General features: G+C 34.2%; 1 protein-coding gene across 11 annotated transcripts in view; it reads right to left on the reverse strand.

Moving 5' to 3' along the window:
* Positions 1 to 24859, reverse strand: part of EHBP1 (EH domain binding protein 1) — a 336395-nt gene that overhangs the window by 7475 nt on the left and 304061 nt on the right. For 10 of the 11 annotated variants that reach the window (XM_036872669.1, XM_036872664.1, XM_036872662.1 and 7 more), the window contains 2 exons: positions 1406 to 1505; positions 230 to 303 (listed from right to left, as the gene is read on the reverse strand). In XM_036872669.1, the coding sequence (XP_036728564.1) occupies positions 230 to 303; positions 1406 to 1505 (174 nt within the window). Of the gene's footprint in view, positions 1 to 229; positions 304 to 1405; positions 1506 to 21335; positions 21549 to 24859 lie in introns of those variants that run through there. The other variant, XM_036872671.1, reaches the window with a different exon arrangement.

Consider the following 24859-nt stretch of genomic DNA (forward strand, 5'->3'; position numbering starts at 1 on the left):
CAGACAAAAGTTAAGACAATTTTATGTTTAATAGCAAGCATAACGATGATCTGAATTAGGGTCCTTAGGTTTTACATGACTATTGGTTTCTGACTCTAAGGCATTTATTTGCAATTCCTGTAGGTCCTTAGTCAGACCACACCTAGTGAGACCAGAAGTGTATTACACTCTTTAAATCTCTTTGACAACTGACACCTCACACACCTCATTCGGCCATGGCATCTCTTACCTTCAATGGCTAGCATTGCCCGCAATTCCCGATTCAGCAGCTCATATCGTCGTTCTAAATCATGTTCTTTTTCCCTAGGCAAGTTGCAAAAGTTCATCAATATGCTAATTACTAAATCATTAAACACTTAAAAGAACCTTTAGCTTACATTGATTTTAGGACTCATAACTGACTGTTCTCTTTAACTTTAAGCCACTCAAAAGAAATGATACACAAACCTAAAACCTTCCTCAGGTTGTATATTTAATAGTGCTATTATTTTTCTCCTTCAATTTTGAATTGCACAGAAGTATATTTTAGTCTGTGGATAAGTAGCCTCAATCTTCAATGCTTCTTGTATTAAGTGCCAGGTATAAGGTTATTTTGTAGAATATTTTTCATAATTCGCAATAAACACTTTTTTGTCCAGAACTCCGTGTGAAAAGAGTACAAGAAACATGAAAGTACCACCAGTGAAAATTTAATATAGAGGCAATTAAAAAGGCAAGATTAGTTAAGTTCTGCACTTCTTCATAACTCCTTTATCAAGTTCAGGCATGGCAGAAATGACAAAAATAGAGGTTTTCACTAAAATAAAACATGTAAGCCTGCTTCTTCCCACACTAGGTGGCATAATATAAGAACATTGTTAGTGAGAAAAAGAAACAAGCATTAAGTCCTATGTGAACTAGATGCTAAAGACTGAAAATGCTTACATTTGGTCTAGTCTCCATTTTACTGTAATTCTTTCAATCATAAAAAGGTCACTGTTGTGTAAATTATCTTTTATCCCAAAATTTAGGGTAACATCATTGTAGAATACAAAGTTACTTTTGTCCTTATTAAGACTTATTTTAATTTTTAACTGAAAATTTGAAGTTAAATAAACTTCAATTTATTTCTTTTCCCACTAAATATAAACCAAACATCCTTTCTGTGCACAAGTGATTTCTTAAACACAAAAATTGTTTATATTACTTGGCTTTCTATATAATAAATACATTTTTTCAGTATCTAACACTCTCAAATTCTTACTTCAGATAAAAATTGGTTATATACTATTTTTAATTTTATTTTTATATAAAATATAATCTCTAATTAAGCCTAATAAGTATGAAACCCCCAAAAAAGACAATGATGGAAAGCCTAAGATTCACCAGTGTTGTAGGAAAAACAAGCAAAGTCATAAGTACTTACAGGAGAGAGAGCTGGTTCATTCTCCTTATTAAGGCGTTTTTCTTATTAACTAACATAAACCACTCCTGCATCATAGCTTCTTCTTCTTCTGTGTTCCTTCCTATAATTTAGGAAGAGTTATTTCTTATTCTATTGACATTTACAAGCCAAATAATAGTTCAGCACAAGTGTTTTGTTTTTTTTCTTTTTAACACGAAACATATTTTAGCTACCCCAACAGTACAAGTTAAACTGTTTATAACAACATCAGATTAAAGTCCGAGGCCTGAAAAAAGAAATCAATATTTAAAAATTCATAAGCCAATCTCTAAAACTGCTATTATTCAGCTTGTATATTTCGGTCCCCCGAACATATTTACAGATCATACTAAGTACAATACTAACACTAAGTACAGTTTAAAAAAAAAAAAAAAAAAGTGTTCCAACTTTTAAATCCTCCCCAGAGGCTGACTTGTTATTATGTTTCAGTGAGGAACTCGTGGTGCTGACAGACATACGGTCATGATAAAAATAAATTAATGAATTAAAAACCACATTAAAAAATCATTATGCGAATTACAAGACTACCAGTAAGGTCAGAGAAGTCAATAGATTTTGTGAGAGCTTCCAGCTGTAACAACTTGCTTTTTTCCTTATTTTCCTCCCCCAAAGCAAACTAAAGGTATACATACATATACCATTCCAGAACTCATCATCCCTAACAGGGTAAACACTTGCAAATTATTTTAAATACATTGTAAATGACCAGGCTACAAAAATACTTAGAGCTATCTGTGAAAAAACATGATGAACATAATAATGTTCAGTAAATGAGAAAACATTTGAGCAGAGAGATGATTTAAAATTTTAGATTATAAATTTACTGATTGTACATTTAAAATTCATTTCCCCTAATACCCATTCCATCATCTGTACCACCTCTCCCCTCAAAAGGCCAGTATATCAAGGATTATAACATATAGCATATATTCGGTATTGTTCATGCAGAAGTAGGCCACAATCATACTCAAGAAAAATATTAATTCCCCAACCTTCTTCCTTCCTCTCCCTTCAAATTTTATCTAGTCAAATTTACAATTCTTTGACTTTTTTTTTTCTGAATTTCGCCCCATGATTGGTTTACTGTTTTGCTAGGCCATTATTTAATACTTCAGTCCAACTTCTAGATAGATTCATAGGGTTAACTTAAATATCTACTAAAAAATTAAATATCCCAGGTGAAGACTAAATAGCCTAGTCAATTTCCTAAGTTTTATTTTCTTCTTAAGTGAGATATTTTCTTTTAACTTTCAAACACACTACCAGTCCATTAAAAAATATTCAAACAATACAGAGGTATAATTGAGTAAAAAGTCAAGGCCTCTTTCACCACCCCGACCCTCTCCAATTCCCCCAGCCACCTCCCTTCTCCAGAAGTACTATTGCAGTTTAGGGTATCTTCTTCCAGACCACATACGTAGCTATGTCTATCACATACAGGTATATACCTTATCTGGACACATACAGGTTTCTTTAACATAAGGACCCTGTGATTTGTTGTTGTCATGCTGTTTGAAGATCTACTTCATTCTTTTTTAATACTTGCATAAATTATGGATGAACCATAATTTATTTAACTGTTTCCACATTAACAGAAATTTGAAAAAATCTTTAGAATGAAAATCTAAAATAAAGAGCTGATCTGTGTGCAAAAGATTAAACATGTATTTCTGAGCATCCCTGTAAAATAGATATCTGTTGTTCATTATTAGGGAAATAGTGAGAGGATATGTGCTTTCATTAAAGTCTGTTAAACTTATGGTATGAAGCAGATCTAGGATAGATTCTTTGAGTATGAACAAAAGTCTTTATTGTTTTACAGCACTTTTAATCTCTCTTTTAGGGTAGCTGGTTTTGTATTCACTTTGGACCATGTGATGTCTTGACACTGGTCATGTGATATAGGCTGCGATAGGCACAAATCCCTGGGTAGCAACAAAGAAGAAAGAGTAAAAAGAAAAAGCTGAGAAAAAAGCTTGCAATTTGGAAAAAGGCCAATTGTACCCTGGTGAAGGCCTTTTTGATCACTGAAATGACACATGTGTGCAATATTAATAGGTGCAGTTTTTATGATATTTTGTTTTCTGATTAAAGACTTAATTCTTGCATTCATAACCTAAGTGGTTTCTAAAAATATACACATATTAAAACTTTGTTTTGAGTTTAACCTAACCTGTAATTGAGGCTTTCAGGCAATATAAGACTAGAAGCAACTAGCCTATTTTTAAATTAGCATCATTTTCTTCAATGGAAGACTGCTTCCTTGAGAATAACAATATTGATGTGGTACTGTGTTATTTTCAGTTTAACTCATGCCTATGATTTCTACATAAGAATAAAAGATCCACCTCCCCTAATTGTTAGGAAATGAGAGGAGTCTCATGTTTAAAAAGGGAATAAGCCAAACAATAAGAAATATTTAAAGACATATTATTCAGTGCTACCTAGATTATATAAATTAACTGAAAAAAACATATTTGAGGTTAAATCAGTTCTGTATCACTAACTCCTTATCTGAGATAGTACACAGTGATGGAAATCTATACTTAGCCTAGTAATAAAAAAATTAAATTTTCTTCTAATACATCATTACACTATTGTTTTTAGGGATTTAAAATTTTTTTAATTTAAAAAGCTTTTAAAAGCCAGTAAGTTGAACCATTACAAATTAATCCTGACTTTAATAACTGGTTAAAGACCCCTTTAGCTTTATAAGTAACAAAAAATATTAAAGCCTGTGATCACAGTGAGCTTTTCTCATTTCTCCTCTAACCATTTGTTATTTAATCCAATACTAGTAATCCAATTTGTCCATCAGACTTTTAAAGGGCAGAATGCAACTTCCTCAGCTTAGACACTTTTCAAAGTACAATATATTTTTCAAATGAATGCTGGATGTTTCATTTTTCCCAACTATTCCTAGCTCTAATGCATGAGGAAAAAAAGAACAAGATGAACATTGTTCATACTGATTAAGTAAGAGCTCATTAAAGAGCTGTCAGTGCGGTACTTTGAATATGCATGAAGCATATAATCAGATCTAGTACCGTCACTAGAGGAGAATACGGTAAGTACAAAGGATTGATTTAATTACTTAGAGTGGGCTGTGGTGGTAAAGCAGTCTTGTTAGTGCAAAAAGAAAAAGAGGTTGTATTCTGGCACTGTTAGAAAAAAGGCAGTTTTAGCTTCTGACACAATACATAATCTCAGAATAAAGCACTTTACATTGTAGCTTAAAATGAAGATTGTCATTGTTTTATAAAATGGCCATATATCATTTTATCATGTTTAAACTCACCTAGTTAACTACCTCTCTTTCAAAATTATCTTTAATTTGTAATCACAACTACAATTTTATCACCTTAGAGTCAATACTGATACTTTAAATTTTAAATTTTTTTCAGTTTCATGAAAAGTTCAAGACCTATATTATTGAAGACCATTTTGAAATTTAAAAAATGACAAAATACTACAGTTCAGTACACAGTGACTAAAATGTGAAAGCATGGCTGGGTTGCTAAACTATATTTTAAAACAGAGTGCCTCATGTTTATTATAAATATACTACCAATAAAAACATCACCTTAACATTTTAAAGTATTGACTAATACAGTCTCTGGTAATGTTTTTTTCTACTTTGTTTCCTTAAAGAATTCTGTTATTTATTTTGCCTTGTGGAATGTAACGTCTTTCTGACATCACAATCTCTTATTGTCAGTTTTTTCTTTTAATCAATTATTATAGCCGAGCATGATTTATAAAAATTATTAAATAATGAAGAGTAATGAAAATAGCAGGAAAAGTAATATGTAAATATGACTTCAAATCATTCTTCCTATCACATAGTTAACAAAAACCACTTAACACAAAGCAGCATAATATAGCACTACATGTAGTACAAATACTTAATAAATGTTGGTTGACAACTGCCTTTATATTCCATCTCCTCCCTCCCAAAATGATTTAAAGTTAAGATTTAATTTCACTTAAGAATTCATTTCTTCACCCAGGAATATGTATGTAGTTTTCATTTGTTTTTTCCAAAGCAGCATTTTCAATGTAAATTTTAAAATGAACAAGAGGAAAGTGATGTTAAAAACCTGAAATTATGAGTTATATTTTCAAAAACTGTCTACTAGTTAACTTTTCCTAATTAATCTTTCACCATAAGCTTATTGTCTTATTGTCTTATTTAGAAAGATATATTTTCAGATGGTGCGTTCTTACATAAATGCAAAATAAGGAACAATACAATTTTAGCTGAAAAGAAGAGGAATTCAATGGGAAACAATGAAAACACAGAGATGAAGGCACTGTTGAAACATATACACAAATTCAAGATTTTCTACTATGAAAACATTAAATAATGCTGAAATCTTGCCATAGCTCCATAGTGGAGATGGCTGACTAGTGATCACATATGGCCCTTAAAGGACACAACATAGCAAAGACAAACCAAACATAAAACAACAAAGTTGCCATTACAAATTGTCCCTATGGTATGATTACACATATATGATGACCTCTGAAAGATTTAGTATGTTACACCAGAGATACACATGAAGGTATCCAACTAACTGATACTGGACAAACATATTTTAATAACAAAGGAGGTGAAGTCTGGTAGATTTACTTAATGGATGAGAAAGATTAACTTACTGCAGTTATATAGGGTCATGGGCACATGAACTCCAAAGCCAACATCATTACAGGACTCCAGTGCTCCAGTTTTAGAAAATATTTTAAGCTTAGGAAATAGAGCTTTATTATGAAAACAAATTTTACTATATGAGCAAACAGTTGATAAATGTTTCTACACTAAGAAAATCCTCTAACAGCAATCAACGTAAATGAAGAATCTCATAATCCTTATTGATGTCTTCAGCAATTGTCTTAAAACTATTTGGTCAGCACGATATATTTGTTATAGTATTAAGAATATAAACTTTGGGGGAAAATCCTGTCTCCTTTTGTTGAAGTAAAATAAAAACTAACACATTCTCTCAAAATAAACACATCTTTTATTTACCCATTTAGTAAAACAGAATGTGGGGAGAGATTCAGGGCAACATCTCTCTACAGATAAATTTTGACAGACTTCTATGGACATACCTATGCAGGAGGAGGTATAGACAACTTCACCAAAGCTCTTCCTCCTTAGACTTATACAAAAGAAAATGCTATTTCTAAAGGCCAGAAATTAACAGCAATCTTCTTGTGCCAACTTCTTAATAGAGTCTGAACAGACTTTTTATCCAAAGGTAAGTGCTTAATTTCCTAAAAGGTAAATTTAGCACAAACTTAATATAGTAAAAAAATAAACTAAAAAGTATGAAAGTAATCATCATGGGAAAATTCACGACCAATAAAATTCTTTGTATTTACTTACAGTCTAGTATATTTAAAAAATTACATGTAGGATGGAGTTGCTTCCATAACTTTTCAGTGCTCTTAGCCTTTAAAAGTATTAATATGACCCACATTTCAGGTAATGCATGACTATCTTGACTATTGACAGATAGACATTTGGCTGAAGTCAAAACACTCAGAACAGAACTCTGAAACTGTATTTATTTTTCAAGTTGCATTTAACATATTTTGCAAAATGGGATAAAATACAGTGATTCACTTTTATATGCATCATTCAACCAAACAGACTACTGTCTACTTGGAGGATCAACTGGGCATCCTCCAATAAGGGGAAAACTTGAATTGTGAGCCACACTTACAGATGGATAGCTTCCCCTGCCAGTTCTCCCCTCTCTTGAAGCCCCCTTTGTTTGGCCTGCACCTGCCAGACTCTTCTCTACCCCCTCCCTCTCCTAGAGCCTTCTTGCAGTCATGTCATGGAAATGACTTTAAAGAGTGGTCCTAGAAGTGACAGAGATATTAATGTTAAAGATGAGCATTAAGAGTTGAATAAAATTATTTCTGGAAAAGTGGGAGTGGAGAGAAACAATATTTCTAGATTAATGTATTTTAAGATGTGATTTTAAATACATATATATAGATAAATTAAATGTTACAAGAGATATTACTAAAGTTTTATATATTCAAGAAGGTCAAAATTTCTGGGGGAGATCTTCTCATTGGGAGAACAGGGGTTTATCTTTTTTAAGGTCATTTGGGCACACAGTTTTTTATGTGGTGGTCTGGGAACTCAATCCGTAATTTAAGTACTTTATGGAAAAGCAACTGACTCAGAAATGAACTTTAGAATAAAGACCTCTTATAAATTAAGGACTACCTTTATGAATGTTTACTTACATTAATTCTGAGAAACTCCTGCGGATAAGACTATAAATTCTGGTAGGGCCAAGCATAATTTATAACTGTATACCATCTATAGTTTCTGTGGCTGGTTAGGTCTGTCATTTTGAGTACGATGCAAATAAGATGAACATTGAATCTGCATCTCAAATGGCTTTCTTCCAGTTCAGTTAAAAAAAATTGACTGAACCCTTTGATCTTAGACCAATTAACCTCTCTAAACATCAGTTTCTCCTTCTCTGTAAGTATAATCATATTACTTACCTCATATGGTTGATGGAGGAATTAAATGAGAAAATCTGTGTAAAGTCCTTAGCACAGTGCCCACAACTAAAAATGCTAGCTATGATGATGATCATGAAGAGGGTGATAATGGCACGTGTGGCACTGAGCCAAGAACTGGAGATAGAAAGATGACCAAGATGTGGTCGGTGCCCTCAAAAGGGCTTATCGTCTAGTGTGGAGACAGACACATAATCAGAGATAGCTGAGTGAGGATAAATTTCTAAACAATTCCTTGGACACAAATTATATTTTAAATCTTCGTTAGTGATAACAAAGTCTATAGTTAGTATAATTAGTATGTCATTGGTCATAAGCGAGATAGGTGAAAAATGTGGGTGAATAAGCACAAACTCATCTTTGCAGCTGGAAAAACAAAGTGAATGCCCTTTTGGGTCAGCAGTGTCACAGTTGTATACAAAAGACAGCCATAGCTATGGTGACACAATAATGTGGTTGTGCTCCAGGTAATGACAGTCTAGTTATTTGCAATGGGTTTTAGAGATTGAAGAACAAAGTAGATCATGAAATACTACGTAATATCCAAAAATGAAAGAGGTAAATTTTAAGATTGAAAATTATAGACTAATAGAACACATCTAAAAGTTTACTAGTTATCAAAATAAAGAAAAAAAAAAGACAATCTGAAGTACAAATTGATATAATTTTAAGAAAAGAAGGCCCTCAACAAGAAAAACCAAATATTTATAAAGCAAAAAAGCGTCACCAAGATACTAAGTTTTCATCATTTTTATAGAGAGATTTGATGTTAAAAGCAGAGCATCGTTAAATTGGCTTACGAAGTTGGCAATATAGATAAAAAAGATGATTTACTAAATGCCAGGTGAGAATGAGATTTGATTTTGTTGAAAGTGTGGAAAATATATATAATTTTTAAAATATAGAAGGACAAACCAGGCAGATATGCTCCAAATAGGCTTCTAATAAAGAGTTTCAATCAGCTACTCTTTTAGTTAACCCTGTGCTGCTTAAAGTCTTTAAATGTCCTTAAAAAATCATACCAGGGTGTCCCCAGAGCCTCCAGTTTCCAGTAAGGGATGAGTTCAACCCCCAACCCCCAATGCGCTACACACACAGTAACTTCCTCTTCCTCCCTACACCTTGTTTGATCATGTTTGGGGGTTCAGATAACCAGGCAACACTGGGATATATCCTTCCTTATGTACCTTCTTAAAAATCTTTACTCAGTGAGGGAGAGCTGAAGGGAATTAGGCCTATCCCCTCCTAGGCTGCGGTCACATTCATTCTCTAAACAGAGAAGCCTAACGAAAGCAGGACACGGCAGAGCCATCTCCAGCAGTCTTTTAACTTGCACACAGCTTCAACAATTACACAACATTTTAAATCAAATGTAACGAATGTTGCTTTTCAAGACCAGGCCAGGTGACTAGCGTGAGTTTCAGCATTATACTACCTCATCCAACGCCCCTTAACCTTCCCAGTGGAGCCATTCTCTTCACCAGGACAGAGACATTCATGATGGACTTGCGTCCACAGTGCTGCTTCCTGAAGTCTTGGAAAGAAGAGTGTCTCAAAGATGCTCTATGTCATATGTCTCCCTCACCAGATGACTGAGAACCAATAACTTTCTCATAGACTGGGAATAATAATAATAATGATGATTAGATAATAACATTCAAATATTTAATGAGATTATATAACTTACCTAAAGTAATAGTTAGTGGAGGAACTAGGCCTCAAATCCAGGCAGTCTGTCTTGTGAACCACCATTCTTAGTCATCCTACTTGACACTCATAGGTAACCCAGTCTTACCAGAACGGGCCCTTTATTTAGAATTCAGGCCAACCTTGACAAAGCCTTCATAATGGCTCTGATGAGCAAAGCAGAAAAAACAAAGCAAAACAAAACCCCAAAACAGAAAGCAAACCTTCCGACCTCTGAAAAACAAAACAAGTTCATCCATTAGCAGAGGTGATTTTGTTTACTTTTCCCATGTAGGTCACTGAGACTTAACAATGATCTCAGAGCGGTACATCAAGGGGTGTCAAGGGGAGTCAACCTTTCTTCCTATGCAGATATGTCTATATGATCCTTGAATTATAGGTTGGTGTATGATGTCTTCAAGAAACAGGGGATTCCAGGGATACCTGTCTACTTCTTGGGCAACTACAGCTATGCTGATTCCATTTGAGCATTTGAGGGCATCCTTCAATGAAAATGGCCAAACAAGAATACTCTGCCTGAAGGGACTTGAGGACACGGGGAGGGGGGGAGGGTAAACTGGGATGAAGTGAGAGCGTGGCATTGACATACATACACTACCAAATGTAAATAGATAGCTATTGGGAAGCAGCCGCATAGCACAGGGAGATCAGCTCAGTGCTTTGTGACCTCCTAGAGGGGTGGATAGGGAGGGTGGGAGGGAGACGCAAGAGGAGGAGATATGGGATATATGTATACATATAGCTGATTCACTTTGTTATAAAGCAGAAACTAACACAACATTGTAAAGCAATTATATTCCAATAAAGATTTAAAAAAAAAAAAAAAAGAATACTCTGCCTACCATGATATTATCAGGGTGCATTCAAGTTCCACCTCTGCTCTTTAAAAGCTGTGGCAATTTGGGTAAATTACTTAATCTCCCTACGCCTCAGTTTCCTTATTGTAAAGTGACGATAATACAACTACTTCATAGGGTCTTGTGAAGATTAAGTGAGTTAATGTATGTAAAGTACTTAGAATAGTGCCTGGCGTATAATAAATGCTATATAAGTAGTATAATGGTGGTTGCTATATTCTCTCCATTTCTACATACACACACACCCTTATATATACAATACACACACACACACACACACACGCACACACACACACAACAGTACGGATCCACATTGCTCAAGCTTCAGGATCCTCCCTGCTGTCTGATTCCTAGGATTACCGATGGGAGTAAGGCATGGTGATTCCTCCTGCAGGGTCTCACAGTTTTCTGACTGCCTGTGCAAGCACCAGATAGGCCTACTCACAGAAGTAAACATACTGGGCAACTTGGTGCAAGTCTTAAGATGTTAGTGCCATTGAGCATGACATTTCTAATATCTTTACATATCTACTTTACTGGACCAATCAACCAAAATGCATCCGACCATCATTTCATATTTTTCATTCCCCTTAAGTATGGAAGCCCAGCAACTACCCATTACCCATTTTTCTTCTCTTAAAAGAGCTACTCAAATGCAAACCCTCCAGGAGACAGTCTCCTTTCCAAGGTTACACATGTACTGTGAAGTCTATTCTAAAGGTTCTCTTGCTAATAGCGGTTCCTTCAGTCAGAAATTCAGAGAAAATAAAAATCTAATGTGACTCTCAGAATCTCTAGAATTACCAAAAATAAAGTTTTTCAGATTTCTCCTCAACCTAATTCCCAGGACATGTTCAATTTGCCCTTTATCACGATATAAATTCTTAGATAACCTTTTGACTGAAGAACATCATGCTCCCCAATACCCCGTCTCAGATTCTGGCATAAGTCTTATGAGCCAAGCTCCAGCAGTTAGTTATATGTCCTTCTGTTGTGTTGTATAGCCTCTCCCTTTTCTTCAAAGCTACAGCTCACTTAAAAAAGGTCAGAGCAGGGGACTTCCCTGGTGGTCCAGTGGTTAAGACTCCACACTTCCACTGCAGGGGGTGTGGGTTCCATCCCTGGTCGGGGAACAAGGATCCCACATGCCATGCGGTGTGGCCAAAAAATTAAAAAAAAAAGGTCAGAGCAATCACATCTAATATACAATCTAGGGACTTCTCTGGTAGTCAGTGGTAAAGAATCCACCTTCCAATGCAGGGGACACGGGTTTGATCCCTGGTCAGGGAACTAAGATCCCAAATGCCGCGGGGCAACTAAGCCCGTGTGCAACAACTACTGAGCTTGAGTGCCTCAACTAAAGCCCGAGTGCCGCAAACTACAAAGCCCAGGCACTCTGGAACCTGCGCACCACAACTACAGAACCCATGCACCCTGGAGCATGTGCACCACAACTAGAGAAGAGAAAACCCGCACGCTACAACTAGAGAGAAGCCCACGCACCACAACGAAGGATCCCGCAAACCTCAGCGAAGATCCCGTATGTTGCAACTAAAACCCATTGCAACCAAAAAATAAATTAAATAAATAAATAATAAATCTTAAAAAAAAATAAAATAAAACACAATCTACATTCCCACCAAAGTCATGGTCAACTCCAATCTATTTAGTCCTCATGATGTTCCTGTTAATAGTATATATTTCAGAATTCAGCAAAATTGCTACCTAGTCTATGCTGACAATTTTGCAATGTTCAGTATAACTTTCTTTAACCTTTTACTTAGATTCAAAATAAGCACATGAGTCAAAACAAATAGTATTAAAAGTTAAAAATTTTTGGCTCCCTTTCATTTTATCCTCATGAGAAATTAAAATATTTTCAACTATTTTAATAATTTATTCATGTGGTAGGTTATTCATACCCCCCATACAAAAAACTACTTCTATTTTTTAAATCAATGAAATTTATAAAAACTCATTTTTAATTAAAAAAATAATACCAGCCTAAGTATCATCCTTGACTTCCAATTTATTTTTATTTTTTTTACATCTTTACTGGAGTATAATTGCTTTACAATGTTGTGTTAGTTTCTACTGTACAACAAAGTGAACCAGCTATATGTATACATATATCCCCATATACCCTCCCTCTTCAGCCTCCCTCCCACCCTCCCTATCCCACCCCTCTAGGTGGTCACAAAGCACCAAGTTTATCTCCCTGCGCTATGCAGCTGCTTCCCACTAGCTACCTATTTTACATTCGGTAGTGTGTATATGTCAATGCTACTCTCTCACTTCGTCCCAGCTTACCCTTCCCCCTCCCCATGTCCTCAAGTCCATTCTCTACATCTGCATCTTTATTCCTGTCCTGCCCCTAGGTTCATCAGAACCTTTTTTTTTTTTTTTTTAGATTCCATATACATGTGTTAGCATACACATGTTTTTCTCTTTCTGACTTACTTCACTGTGTATGACAGACTCTAGGTCCATCCACCTCACTACAAATAACTCAATTTCATTCCTTTTTATGGCTGAGTAGTATTCCATTGTATGTATGTGCCACATCTTCTTTATCCATTCATCTGTCAATGGACACTTAGGTTGCTTCCATGTCCTGGCTATTGTAAATAGAGCTGCAATGAACATTGTGGTACATGACTCTTTTTGAATTACGGTTTTCTCAGGGTATATGCCCAGGAGTGGGACTGCTGGGTCATAAGGTAGTTCTATTTTTAGTTTTCTAAGGAACCTCCATACTGTTCTCCATAGTGGCTGTATCAATTTACATTCCCACCAACAGTGCAAGAGGGTTCCCTTTTCTCCACACCCTCTCCAGCATTTATTGTTTGTAGATTTTTTGATGATGGTCATTCTGACCGGTGTGAGGTGATACCTCATTGTAGTTTTGATTTGCATTTCTCTAATGATTAGTGATGTTGAGCTCTTTTCATGTGTTTGTGGGCAATCTGTATGTCTTCTTTGGAGAAATGTCTATTGAGGTCTTCTGCCTATTTCTGGATTGGGTTGTTTGTTTTTCTGATATTGAGCTGCATGAGCAGCTTGTATATTTTGGAGATTAATCCTTTGTCAGTTGCTTCATTTGCAAATATTTTCTCCCATTCTGAGGGTTGTCTTTTCATTTTGTTTATGGTTTCCTTTGCTGTGCAAAAGCTTTTAAGTTTCATTAGGCCCCATTTGTTTGTTTATGTTTTTATTTCCATTACTCTAGGAGGTGGGTCAAAAAGGATCTTGCTGTGATTTATGTCATAGAGTGTTCTGCCTATGTTTTCCTCCAAGAGTTTTATAGTGTCTGGCCTTACATTTAGGTCTTTTAACCATTTTGAGTTTATTTTTGTGTATGGTGTTAGGAAGTGTTCTAATTTCATTTTTAACATGTAGCTGTCCAGTTTTCCCAGCACCACTTATTGAAAAGGCTGTCTTTTCTCCATTGTATACTCTTGCCTCCTTTGTCAAAGATAAAGTGACCATATGTGCCTGGGTTTATCTCTGGGCTTTCTATCCTGTTCCACTGATCTATATTTCTGCTTTTGTGCCAGTACCATACTGTCTTGATTACTGTAGCTTTGTAGTATAGTCTGAAGTCAGGGAGCCTGATTCCTCCAGCTCTGTTTTTCTTTCTCAAGATTGCTTTGGCCATTCGGGGTCTTTTGTGTTTCCATACAAATTGTAAAATTTCTTTTTCTAGTTCTGTGAAAAATGCCATTGGTAATTTGATAGGGATTGCATTGAATCTGTAGATTGCTTTGGGTAATATACTGACTTACATTTTGAACTTTCCTTAAAGAGCTAGATCCCTTGAGAGAATAACAGATACAGCTATGACCAAGGCCAGCTCAGAGTGTCTAATAGGAGGATAATATGCTGGTGGGGAAAGAAATGTTGGCACTTTACTCAACTCCTAGCTTTGGCCACCAAGTGGTGCTATCAATTCAGAGTGAACTGGCATTGGGGGAGTAGGGTTGAGTGGCTTTTGGTGGGTAAAGTATAAAACCAGTCAGTAAATGCAGAGGACACTCACAAGTCGGATGTTCATAATTCTGTGTACTGTGAATTCACGTATCATCTCCCACTCAGTGTTATCAGTATAAAAACAAGGGAGAAAATAAATTCATATACTCTTATTTTGATGGCAAAGTCCATTGTACTCTGTCAGGAAAATAACTGTTTATATATAAATATTTGTCCAAATTTTATCCTTTCCGGCTATTAGCTATAAAAATAATCACACTATTTGATTAATCTTCCTCCCTCTACACATGATCCAAATCCCCCCATTAAAAACAAAAACAAAAAAACCTTTACAGAAAAAACTATTCAGCGATAAGCATTACAAATTAATCAGTAATGTTAAGCATTTAAAATATCTAATTTAATTTTGAAATAGATATCAGCTCAATGGTTTTTCCTTAATTTCTATTGTAAACTTTTCCTGAGGAAATAGTTCCTCTGAGTGGATGAGTGCCTTTCACATTCCAGCTTAGAAGTGACATGTGGGAACAGGGAACAGATGCAATGACTATATGTTTAGTTTTCTTATGTGATGCACCTAGAGGCCTATGAAGAATGTTAAAAGCATAACTAAAAGCTAAAAAAAAAAAAAAGACATAATAATTTACAATCCACTAGAAGAAGAACTGGAATAGGTTCACTGCTATTCAATTAGACAGTTCTATCCCAAAGAGGAGGAGACTTAGTAAGAACCAGTATGTACCCAGTTGTCGCTGTACATGAACATCTGTGTTTTCTGAGAAAAATGTTTCCATCTGGAAAGACTGGGAGAAAAGTGTTGGAGCAGAGTTTACATCCTTCCATAAACTACCTTTATTTTCACTCTGGACAGGGGAGGCAATTCACATGTGCTTATCCATCTCTATTGTCATACTTTGTTAAATCAAATTATGAAATCTTGGTTAAGCTTCTTAGGATAGCATCAAGATGAAACAGAAGAGCAGAACACACATTTGCAAAGTTGGTTCTTACATGGATGTCCTAAAATAAATTTCTCAGATACAGTGCTTAAGTTGTTTATTTCTGTATGTACCTCACAAAACTATATAACTAGTATGTCAATTCACTGAAACTTATATGGGTTGGGGGACTAGCAAAATTCCTAAGGCTCTCTCCTAGTTATTTATTTAGTTGTGAAAGTGTTCACAGAAACATTTATCAGTTAGTTTTTATATATAAGACAAGGATTAACGCCCCCCCTCCCCCAAAATTAAAAGCCCAACAACTTTCCAGTCTTATGACAAATTGCCAAACCAGTTCTTCAGGCATTTCTTGGGAGAGAGAGCATGCACATGCACGCATGAGTGTATGTTTTGAGGGAAGAGAAGAGTTATAATAGAATGAGGGATAAGCATATTACTTAGAAGCAAAGGAAAATTTTAAAGTAAAGGTAGAAACAATAATAAATAACAAAACCACTACTATGACTGATGGCAGCTACTTTCATATTGAGCACTAAGCCTCTGCCAGGCTCTGTGCTAAGTACTCTTATACAAATTTTATCTATATCTGTAGCAATATATTTTAGACTCCCAATAACCTTCTGAAATAGGTTTCATCAGCCTTTAAAAAAAATTAACAGAGGAAATAGGGGCTCAGAGAGGATAAGTAACTTGTCCAAGACCACCCAGATTCTAGCTGGCATCTTGCTGATTTTCAAGTCTATGCTCTTGAATCTCTATGTTATGTTACTTCCTTTAGCACTTGTAACACTGTGAGTTTAGCATATCTTAGCCCCTTGTTTCTCAAAATGTGATCTGTGATCACCTGTATTAGAATTGCCTAGAATATTGGGCTCCACCACAGATCCACTGAATCAGAATCGGTTAGGCGGGGGCCTGGGAATCTGTATTTAAACAAACTCCTCAGGTGTTTTTTTAAGGCAGATAAAAGTTTGAGAACCATGTCTTAGCCCTTTCACAAATAAGTCAACGAGTTTTTTTTTTTTTAAAAGAAATGATGATATTCCATGTATAAGATGTTATTTTAGCATTGGCATGACATTACACAAATTAATTTCACATTCAGAAGAAAACATGTTGCTGCAAATCAGTTCAAATGCCTAAATTTATCCATAGATAGTTGCTGAGAAAAACACATTTTCCTGGAATTTCTACTTTTTTTAAGTGTTAAAAAATTTACTGCAGTCTAGAATAAGGATGTTACCTCACTTTAGGCAATAGATATGTTCCAAATTGAAAATTATGGTGATGTTGATAATTCTTTAGGTTCAAAAAATATATTTTATATTTCTAATTCAAAATTTCTAGAAGTGGAAAATACTATCTAAATATCACCAGTAGATATTATATACATTTGTTCCCCTCGATAAATGAACAAACATGAGTCAGCAGATGAAAAAGTCACCTTCAGACTATGTAGTAAAAAGCTGGGACATACAGTGTGTGCCAAGGAGAGAAGAAACAAATGTTAGAAATGAGAACCGCAGGGGGTTCTTTACATTTTGAATCAGAGATTCCTTTCTAGAAATCCTATGATCCATGGACTTCCCTGGCAGTCCAGTGGTTAAGACTCCACCTTTCCAATGCAGGGGGTGTGGTTAGATCCCTGGCCAGGGAACTAAGATCCCACATGCCAAGCGGTGCAGCAAAAAAAAAAAAAAAATTAGAAATCTATGATCCAATTCTATTGCATGAACTAGAATGATCCAACAACAGTTGTGTGCTACTACTTCGAAATATAATTTATATATTTTCCATCTTTAAATAATACGAATAATGAAATGCAGATAGAAACAGTTATGAAGGATGCTTGAATTAGCTGAACAAATTGTGAGAGTAAAGAAATTCTGAAAGTAGGACAACAGTTTTAATTTTTCTTGTAACTACAGAAGGAAAAAACTATAGAAAGAAAAGAATTTAGGAATACTACCGATTTTTAAAACAGAAGGTATTAAAAAAGAAAAGAGCAAAAACAGTGTAAGCACCTTAAAATGTAAACTCTCCTCTTAAAACAAACTTTACTATTTTCTTCACACTGTATTTTATTCATTATTGATCATTTTCAATAATCAAAGGACTATCCCAGTATATGTAACACATAGTAATAAATAAAATGCATAAATGTGCCAAGAGAACAATATTAACTTATTATAAATATTTCATTTAGTGTTCGATGGTGATATTCCTAATATATTAGTGTTTTTCATCTTTTGGTATTTTTTATTTCAAAGGAGACCTCGACAAATTTAAGTATTAAAGGGATCATATAAATAATAATAGCTGACATTTACTGAACTCTGTATATGTACCAGGCACTGTAAAAATGATTGATATAAGGTATCTAATTCTCACAATTCTCTTAGCTGCCACACCACATCAACTCTGACGCAGTGTGAGAAAATTTGAACTAATTATATTCACTAACCAGGGTTAAGTTTTAACACTCAGTGTATAGTGCCTTAGGCATAACAAGGCTCAAAAAATATTTGTTGAATGAATGAAAATCACAAGACATAAAAGGATAAATGAATTTCACCCTTTATGGGAATTAAAGTAGGTTCTTTCCCCCAGTTTTTATGTTTCAAGCTGTAGCATCTTCATTCTATGAAAGTGGGAACTAAGGCTCATAGCTCTGAAGCTGGGCTAGTAAGCAGGAATGCATATAGCACAGTAGAACGGGATTCTGGCTATCATTCTCCCAGCCAGAGTTCCAACTCACCACTGGAAGGGCTAAGCCTAATGTTTTCAGATGAAGGTATGCTGAGGATTAAGCTTGGAAGAAAAGCCTCTCCTGTAGTTATGCTACAGCAATGGAGGACAGATGGGCTTCAGTACTTAATGGACAGAAGTACCAGAGAGAAGGTTCACGTGGAGACCTTGGAGAACTGGGCCTTGGCTCACTGTTCTTCCACCTGGCTATGACTCTGCTAATCAAGGATGTGACAGAATCAATCCTTTGACATATTTTTTTAATGCTTTTTATTTTTCTGAGTATTGGATTAGAATATAATTTCATGAAACTGTACTATTTCTTGCAATTAGAAAGTGATTTTATATTATTTCATATTCTTGGAGTTAGGTGAGATAAAGTAACTAAAATCTTGACACAGCTAAAAACACACAGACACACAAAACAGACACCACATTTACCAAAAGTATGTTAGCATTTTACTTCCAACAAGGAATGGATTCTATCAACTCTTAGAGTCTATCAAAGGATGTGGCTCATTGCCTTTGGAAATTGTGTTAAACAGTCACTTTGTACAAAATTTTCAGACATAAAACGTTAATTTTTTTTTTTTTTTTTTACTGCCTTCTTGATAATGACACAAATTTAATTTCCTATGAATTTTCATTTATAATTATCTTATCAGGGAACAATAGCTAAGTCTATACTATCTCGGAACCTTAGAGATCATTTTATTTACTTTATAGCACCAAATTCACTTAATTTGTTTTTACTTATGAAAGTTCCTTTGCAGAGACAGTATTATAATCTTGCCTATTTCATATTTTATGTCTGTAGAAATCAAATGGAAACACTCTACTTTAATAAACTAAAAACTTCATTTTCTATTTCACCATGGTATGTCATATGGTGACAGAAAAAAATTTCTTTAATGAGAAATCTACAGTTCTTAATTTTCTTTTTTAGTTTTGTAAGTAAAATGCCAAAATAGATATCTCACTTAGTTTAATGTATATTTTTAATGACATGGCCTCTTTTCTCATTGTAACTTATATGAAAATAGATATACTATAGCTATTAAAAAAGAATCTCTACATAATGACATTTTATTACATGGATACTATTTCCTATCCATACTTGTAAGAAGCACAGAAATATCATACTAAATGATAGAGGATATAGAATAACCAGATATAAAAAAACTTCTAAAACTTCCATTTTATTTAGAAGATAGCTTCTATTTTTTGCCGACTTTATCAACTATGATTGTCCAAGTTATTCCTATTACTATAGGGTTCCCTCCTTTCACTTTGTTATAAGTGTGAATAAATCACATGTCTTAAGCCATGTGACAAAATTCAATGTACAAAAATATGATTTTTCAGGATAAGAGAAAAATTTAAAGAATAGTATATAGAAATATCAGAAATACATGTGTTAAATGTGAGAAAAGTTGCCAAAAATTTTCTCTACACAAAACCTGAGAAGTGTTACTGTATTAAACTTCCTTCCTTCCTTCCCTGGTTATTTATTAGCAGCATAGAATCAGTTTAACTCTAAGTTCAGATGTCTTTACATATAAAAATATACCCAGTTTTGGTTTTCATTTTCCCTTTCTAGATATGGGTATGGTGAGGGATAGAGTTGACTACTCCCAATCTCCTAGTAAGTGTACAGTGACTGCCAGAGAAAAGAGATAGAGCTGGTGAAAAATATGTTCCTTACAAATATATAATTTAACTATCATAAAATGTTTTTTAAACAAAGAAGACATTTTTACAGTATTCACTGAGGCAATCTTAACTTTATGCTGTTATCCATACTCTAAACCATAAAAACTACACTATCTGCCACTTTCTAAATCATAGAATCAAATGGTCTATATAGACCCTGTTTTAATGTTAATGAATTTATAGACACAAATAGCTAGCATCAAGGCTAGAGTGAAAAGCAGAACACTTCAATCATTTAATACAGCTAAAGGGGCAGATTAGAGATCAATAACAAAATCACCTGGTAAAAAAGGAAAAAGGTGTTGCATTAAAAGGCTTTTTGCTTTATATGTGAAACAATACTGAGAAACATGTATTTTAGCACTTGTACTCAACAGGCACTCCAAACTATGCACTGATGAGAACAGAAACCCATCCTTTCTAATAATCTTGTGACAAAAGCTAAAAGACACATCCTATTAACTACTGATCTCAACTGCTAATGCGGAGTACTTCCTGGTGCCTTTTATGTAGAATGCTGCTATTAAAAAACCACTAAACATTCACTGTGAACAGCACAGAATCATTCATCTTTTATCAGCATCTCTTGTTAGAAGAGTATGAGTGGGGCTGAAGGTGTCATTGATATTATGGAGTGGAAATTAATCAGAAATTTTTCTCATATTTTCCTCATCTCACTAATTTACTTTTGTACAAATTTCCTCCTGTTAAAAAGTTCATACCCAACCCCCTGTTGTACTCTTTAAGTTTGAGAATATTCAACGAGTGCGTCCACTGAAAAGCACACCAAGTCCTAACACAAAAAGCATTCGAAATTCTCATTTAGTTGTCTTTATTTTGCTAGCGCCATGTGGTCCTTGAAGATGTAGAAAACACGGGAAGCTGAGTAAGATCAGAGCAAGCTCATTAGCATTCTGACAAATTGGAGTGGTGGAGATGTATAGTTTGCCTAGTTTGTCGTTTTGAAAGCTACCGGTGGTAAGCTTTCTATTTCATTGTGCTTTTGTCTTTTGGGGGGGTTTCAAAGCAGCAGGGTATTTGTTAGCCCTAGGTTTGCACAATGCATTGTGGGAACCTTTCCTGCACATTCAGCCCTATATAGTATCATTCCAGTCTGAGTCAAAAAGTTTTTTTTTTTTCACCATTTATAAGAAAGGACATGTGTGTGAATCTTAGTGCACACCCTCAATACATTTATCACAGTTTTGCCTTTCTCTTTTGCCTGAATCATAACGTCCACAAAAAGTCAGAATAAGAATCTGAAGGACATAATTTTCAATCTTATAAAAATGTCATTCATTTCAGACCACAACATTAAAACATTAATTTATTTTCTGCTCTTTGTCGTAAACAACTAACAACAACCCGCAGGACTGATAAAGTTAGTTAAAATTCAAAACCTTACTGCTTACTATAATAGACTTTAATTCTATTTTTGAAAATAGTATAGAGGAAAAGAAGTGGTTTATGTTTTAGAATTTATGTAAATAAAGAATACCCCTTAGAAGACTTAAATAAGTTATTACCCTAGTCATTTGATTTTCTTCATCGTCTTCTTTTTCTTTTCTTTTCCTTTTTTTTTTTCTTAAACATAAGGCTCACTTTGAAGAGCTAAATGGGCTACATTAATGCTACTATTCAGCATGAATGTTTCCAAGTTGCAATGAAATGGATAAAGGTCTTTGGGGATGAATTTATCTGCTAAATCCTTGTGGTTGCCCTCCTATCTTGGATGATGACCCAAAAGAATGTCAACAGCTCATTTTCCCAGAGAGCTGGAAGGAGTCCCTATGCAAGCATAATCTGCACATTCTCAAAGAACCATTTCAAACATTATATTTCACAAGCGGTTTTAAGTGATTTTCCTCTCATCTCTAGTATCCTAACAGTACTTTGGATATCCATGCCTCTGAAATGAGGGCTAAACAAAGTTTACACATGAATTCTACATATGGCATAGAAATTTTTAGATTTATTTTCAATATATATTTTAGAAACACGGTTATCTTGTTACAATAATATATTTATGGCACTGAGTTAAATGTCTAAACTAAAGATTAGTAACCAATTTTTTTCTATTATAAAAAATGTGCTTTTTTATTATTAGTTGTCATTTTTGCTTAGAATCAAACCTTATTTATGAGAAGTGTTCATAGTTTTTCTTAATTTCCAATTATTAAAAACCCAGGGGAAGCTAAAGAGCAGTGATGAGTGCAATATAGTATATGAGTATTCTGGTAAAAATAGTTAACAGTAAGAGAATGGATCATTTCTATATGAAGCCTCTGACAGAACAGCATTTGGTTATATTCCATTTTATTTCCTTTGTACAGTAAGAAACCACTAGACTAAGTGATATGTTGTCATGGGGGGGGGGTAGATTTTATATATTAACTATTCATATTATATTAGAGCATGTAATTAAAATGATACAACTTTTTCTTTATTTCTAATTTAAGCTCTAATTTTCACCCCTTTAGGCTTTCCTTAGGCTTTCTTCTACAATTTAAAAATCATTCTTAAAACAAACAAAAACAAAAAAAACTATGTATAATTTTGTGGTTATAGTGTGAGCCTATTTATATATTGTTAGAACATGAAACTTGAGTAACTTATAGCTTAACATTTAAGTGTATCCCAACATTGAGCTGTTCTACTGCTAGCTTTAAACTATTTAAAAATGGATGTTACCACAGTAATAATGACAGAATTAGTTCTATACTTTGCAATGTGAGTATAGCCACAAAAATTATTTATCTACTTCACTGCATTCTCCTACCAAAGTTTCTTGAATAAAATCGTCTGGAGTACGTATCAAATTAGAGAGCAGTCAGGAGTGTCTAAGTCCAGCTTTAAAACAAATATCTTAACAATTACTTAGCCATATGGAAAATAGGGTATGTCTCTCCTAAAACCATTTAAAAAATATATTGTCTATCTTGAATTTAGACTTCATTAGAAACCATTTCTGACTTGTAATACCAAGATTGCTGAAATACCACCTTTTAAACAACCATGAAAAGACATGTAAAAAAGCTGAACTCTTTAAAGCTGCCAATGAATGATTTTGATTTTTTAAAGCATAAAAAAAATGGAGTTAGAGCATTATGAGTAAACAAACGCAGTTTTGTATAGTTAGATACAGATACACACATGCTAATGTAGCTTTTTTTACATTATGCCAAATTTGAAGCCTCTTCACAAGTGTTCACATTGTACTTGTGTTTGGGTTCCTACGACTTAAAGGCCAGATGCTTTTCACAAATGACCAACAGTTGTAGTTAGAATAAATTAATCATTGATTTTTTTAAAGCTTTGATGGAATTAAGCATACTTCTTTTCTCAATGTGCCTATGTGAATGTTTGCCCGTTAAACTTTTTTTTTTTTTTTTTTGACAAGTGAGGCCACCCGGCAGAAAACAACTGATGCAAAACCCAGGAGTAATCCCTCTGTTTAGTTCAACACTATGGTTAGCCTTAACACCGCCTCTATTATCCAATGGATTTAGAGAAACTTTCATTTATTTGTTGGCCTCAGTTTTCAATTCCATTGCCCTCTTTAAGAAACCTAGACTTATTCCTATGTAAATACATTTGCATACTGGTACAATGAAATGTTCTAGAATTTTTATTACTCTACTAAGCTAAATAGGGGCTGTGTACATATGTAGTTTGAAAGATAAAGAGTCAAGATAGAATCATTACTAAGGATTTTAAACATACTGCAATAAACCTATAATGTCCATGGCCCAAGACTGATGTAGTTATTTCCAACAATATTTTAACAATATACAGTCATCTATTTTACAAAACCTAAAGCCACTGGAACCTAAGAAATGTATTTTATTATCACAAAATCAGTGTCAATTTACTACATTAAAATGTGTTATTTTTTTCCTATAGGAATCTTTTAAAGTATATATTTTTACTATAGAGAATATTTTACATTCTCTAGCGTTCAGAGTCTAAACTACAAAAGGTTACTCTACATGAGATAAGTAAGTAGAATATGAATTTTTAGTTTATTTAGGAGATTCAAATTAGGGATTCACTTAGCTGTGTGTATACTATAGCAATCTATATTGTTTTTCTCTAAACATTTACTTAAATAAATGAACTGTATAACAAACAGCATGGCTTAGGAGAAGGAAAACATGTTGGACTGAGAGTCAGAAAATAATAGCTCTGTACCAATCTTTTACTCTGGTTTTAGACTAGATGATCTCTAAGAGTCTTCACATTTTCAAGCAGTTATAACTATGTGGCACTAATTTATACAAAACAGATTGTTATAATATTATAAGTTAATATTAGGAATTTGTTCAAAAGTTGATTCTTATAGTCTTCCTTACTCCACAAATGCTTTTGAAAGTGAATAGTACAAATTGCACTATGTATGTATAGACTGCACAAGGCTAAGATTCAGTAATAGAATTTCATAATAAAATCTCCACTTAACAAAAAATGGATCATATAAATCTTAGTAAGGAAACCTTAATACTCTTTCTTAGCTGTCTTCCCTAGTTAATGCAATCAGCACTGATACCCAGCAAAACATGTCATCCAGAATGATGGAATTAGCAATACCACCCACACCCCACTTCTTCCTGTCTTCTTCCTTAGTTTTTCCTTATAACAATGACATTAGTTTCTGGAAATATCCAGTTAAGAAGAGTTGCACATAGACTCAGACATCCAGATGTTCAAATAGGACTTTTTAACTTTATCAAGGAAAGAAAATGGAAAAATGATGATGACATTCTACTATCCAGAAGACAAGCAGAGGTCTCCACCTCAAAATGCACTTAGGTTTTACTGTATATAGTATTCTCTTGGGAATAAAAAATAAACATGCATTTCAGGGTTCTAGCTAGTCATGTAAATTT

Source organism: Balaenoptera musculus, chromosome 13 (assembly GCF_009873245.2).
Source record: "Balaenoptera musculus isolate JJ_BM4_2016_0621 chromosome 13, mBalMus1.pri.v3, whole genome shotgun sequence".
NCBI classification, from domain to species: Eukaryota; Metazoa; Chordata; class Mammalia; order Artiodactyla; family Balaenopteridae; genus Balaenoptera; species Balaenoptera musculus.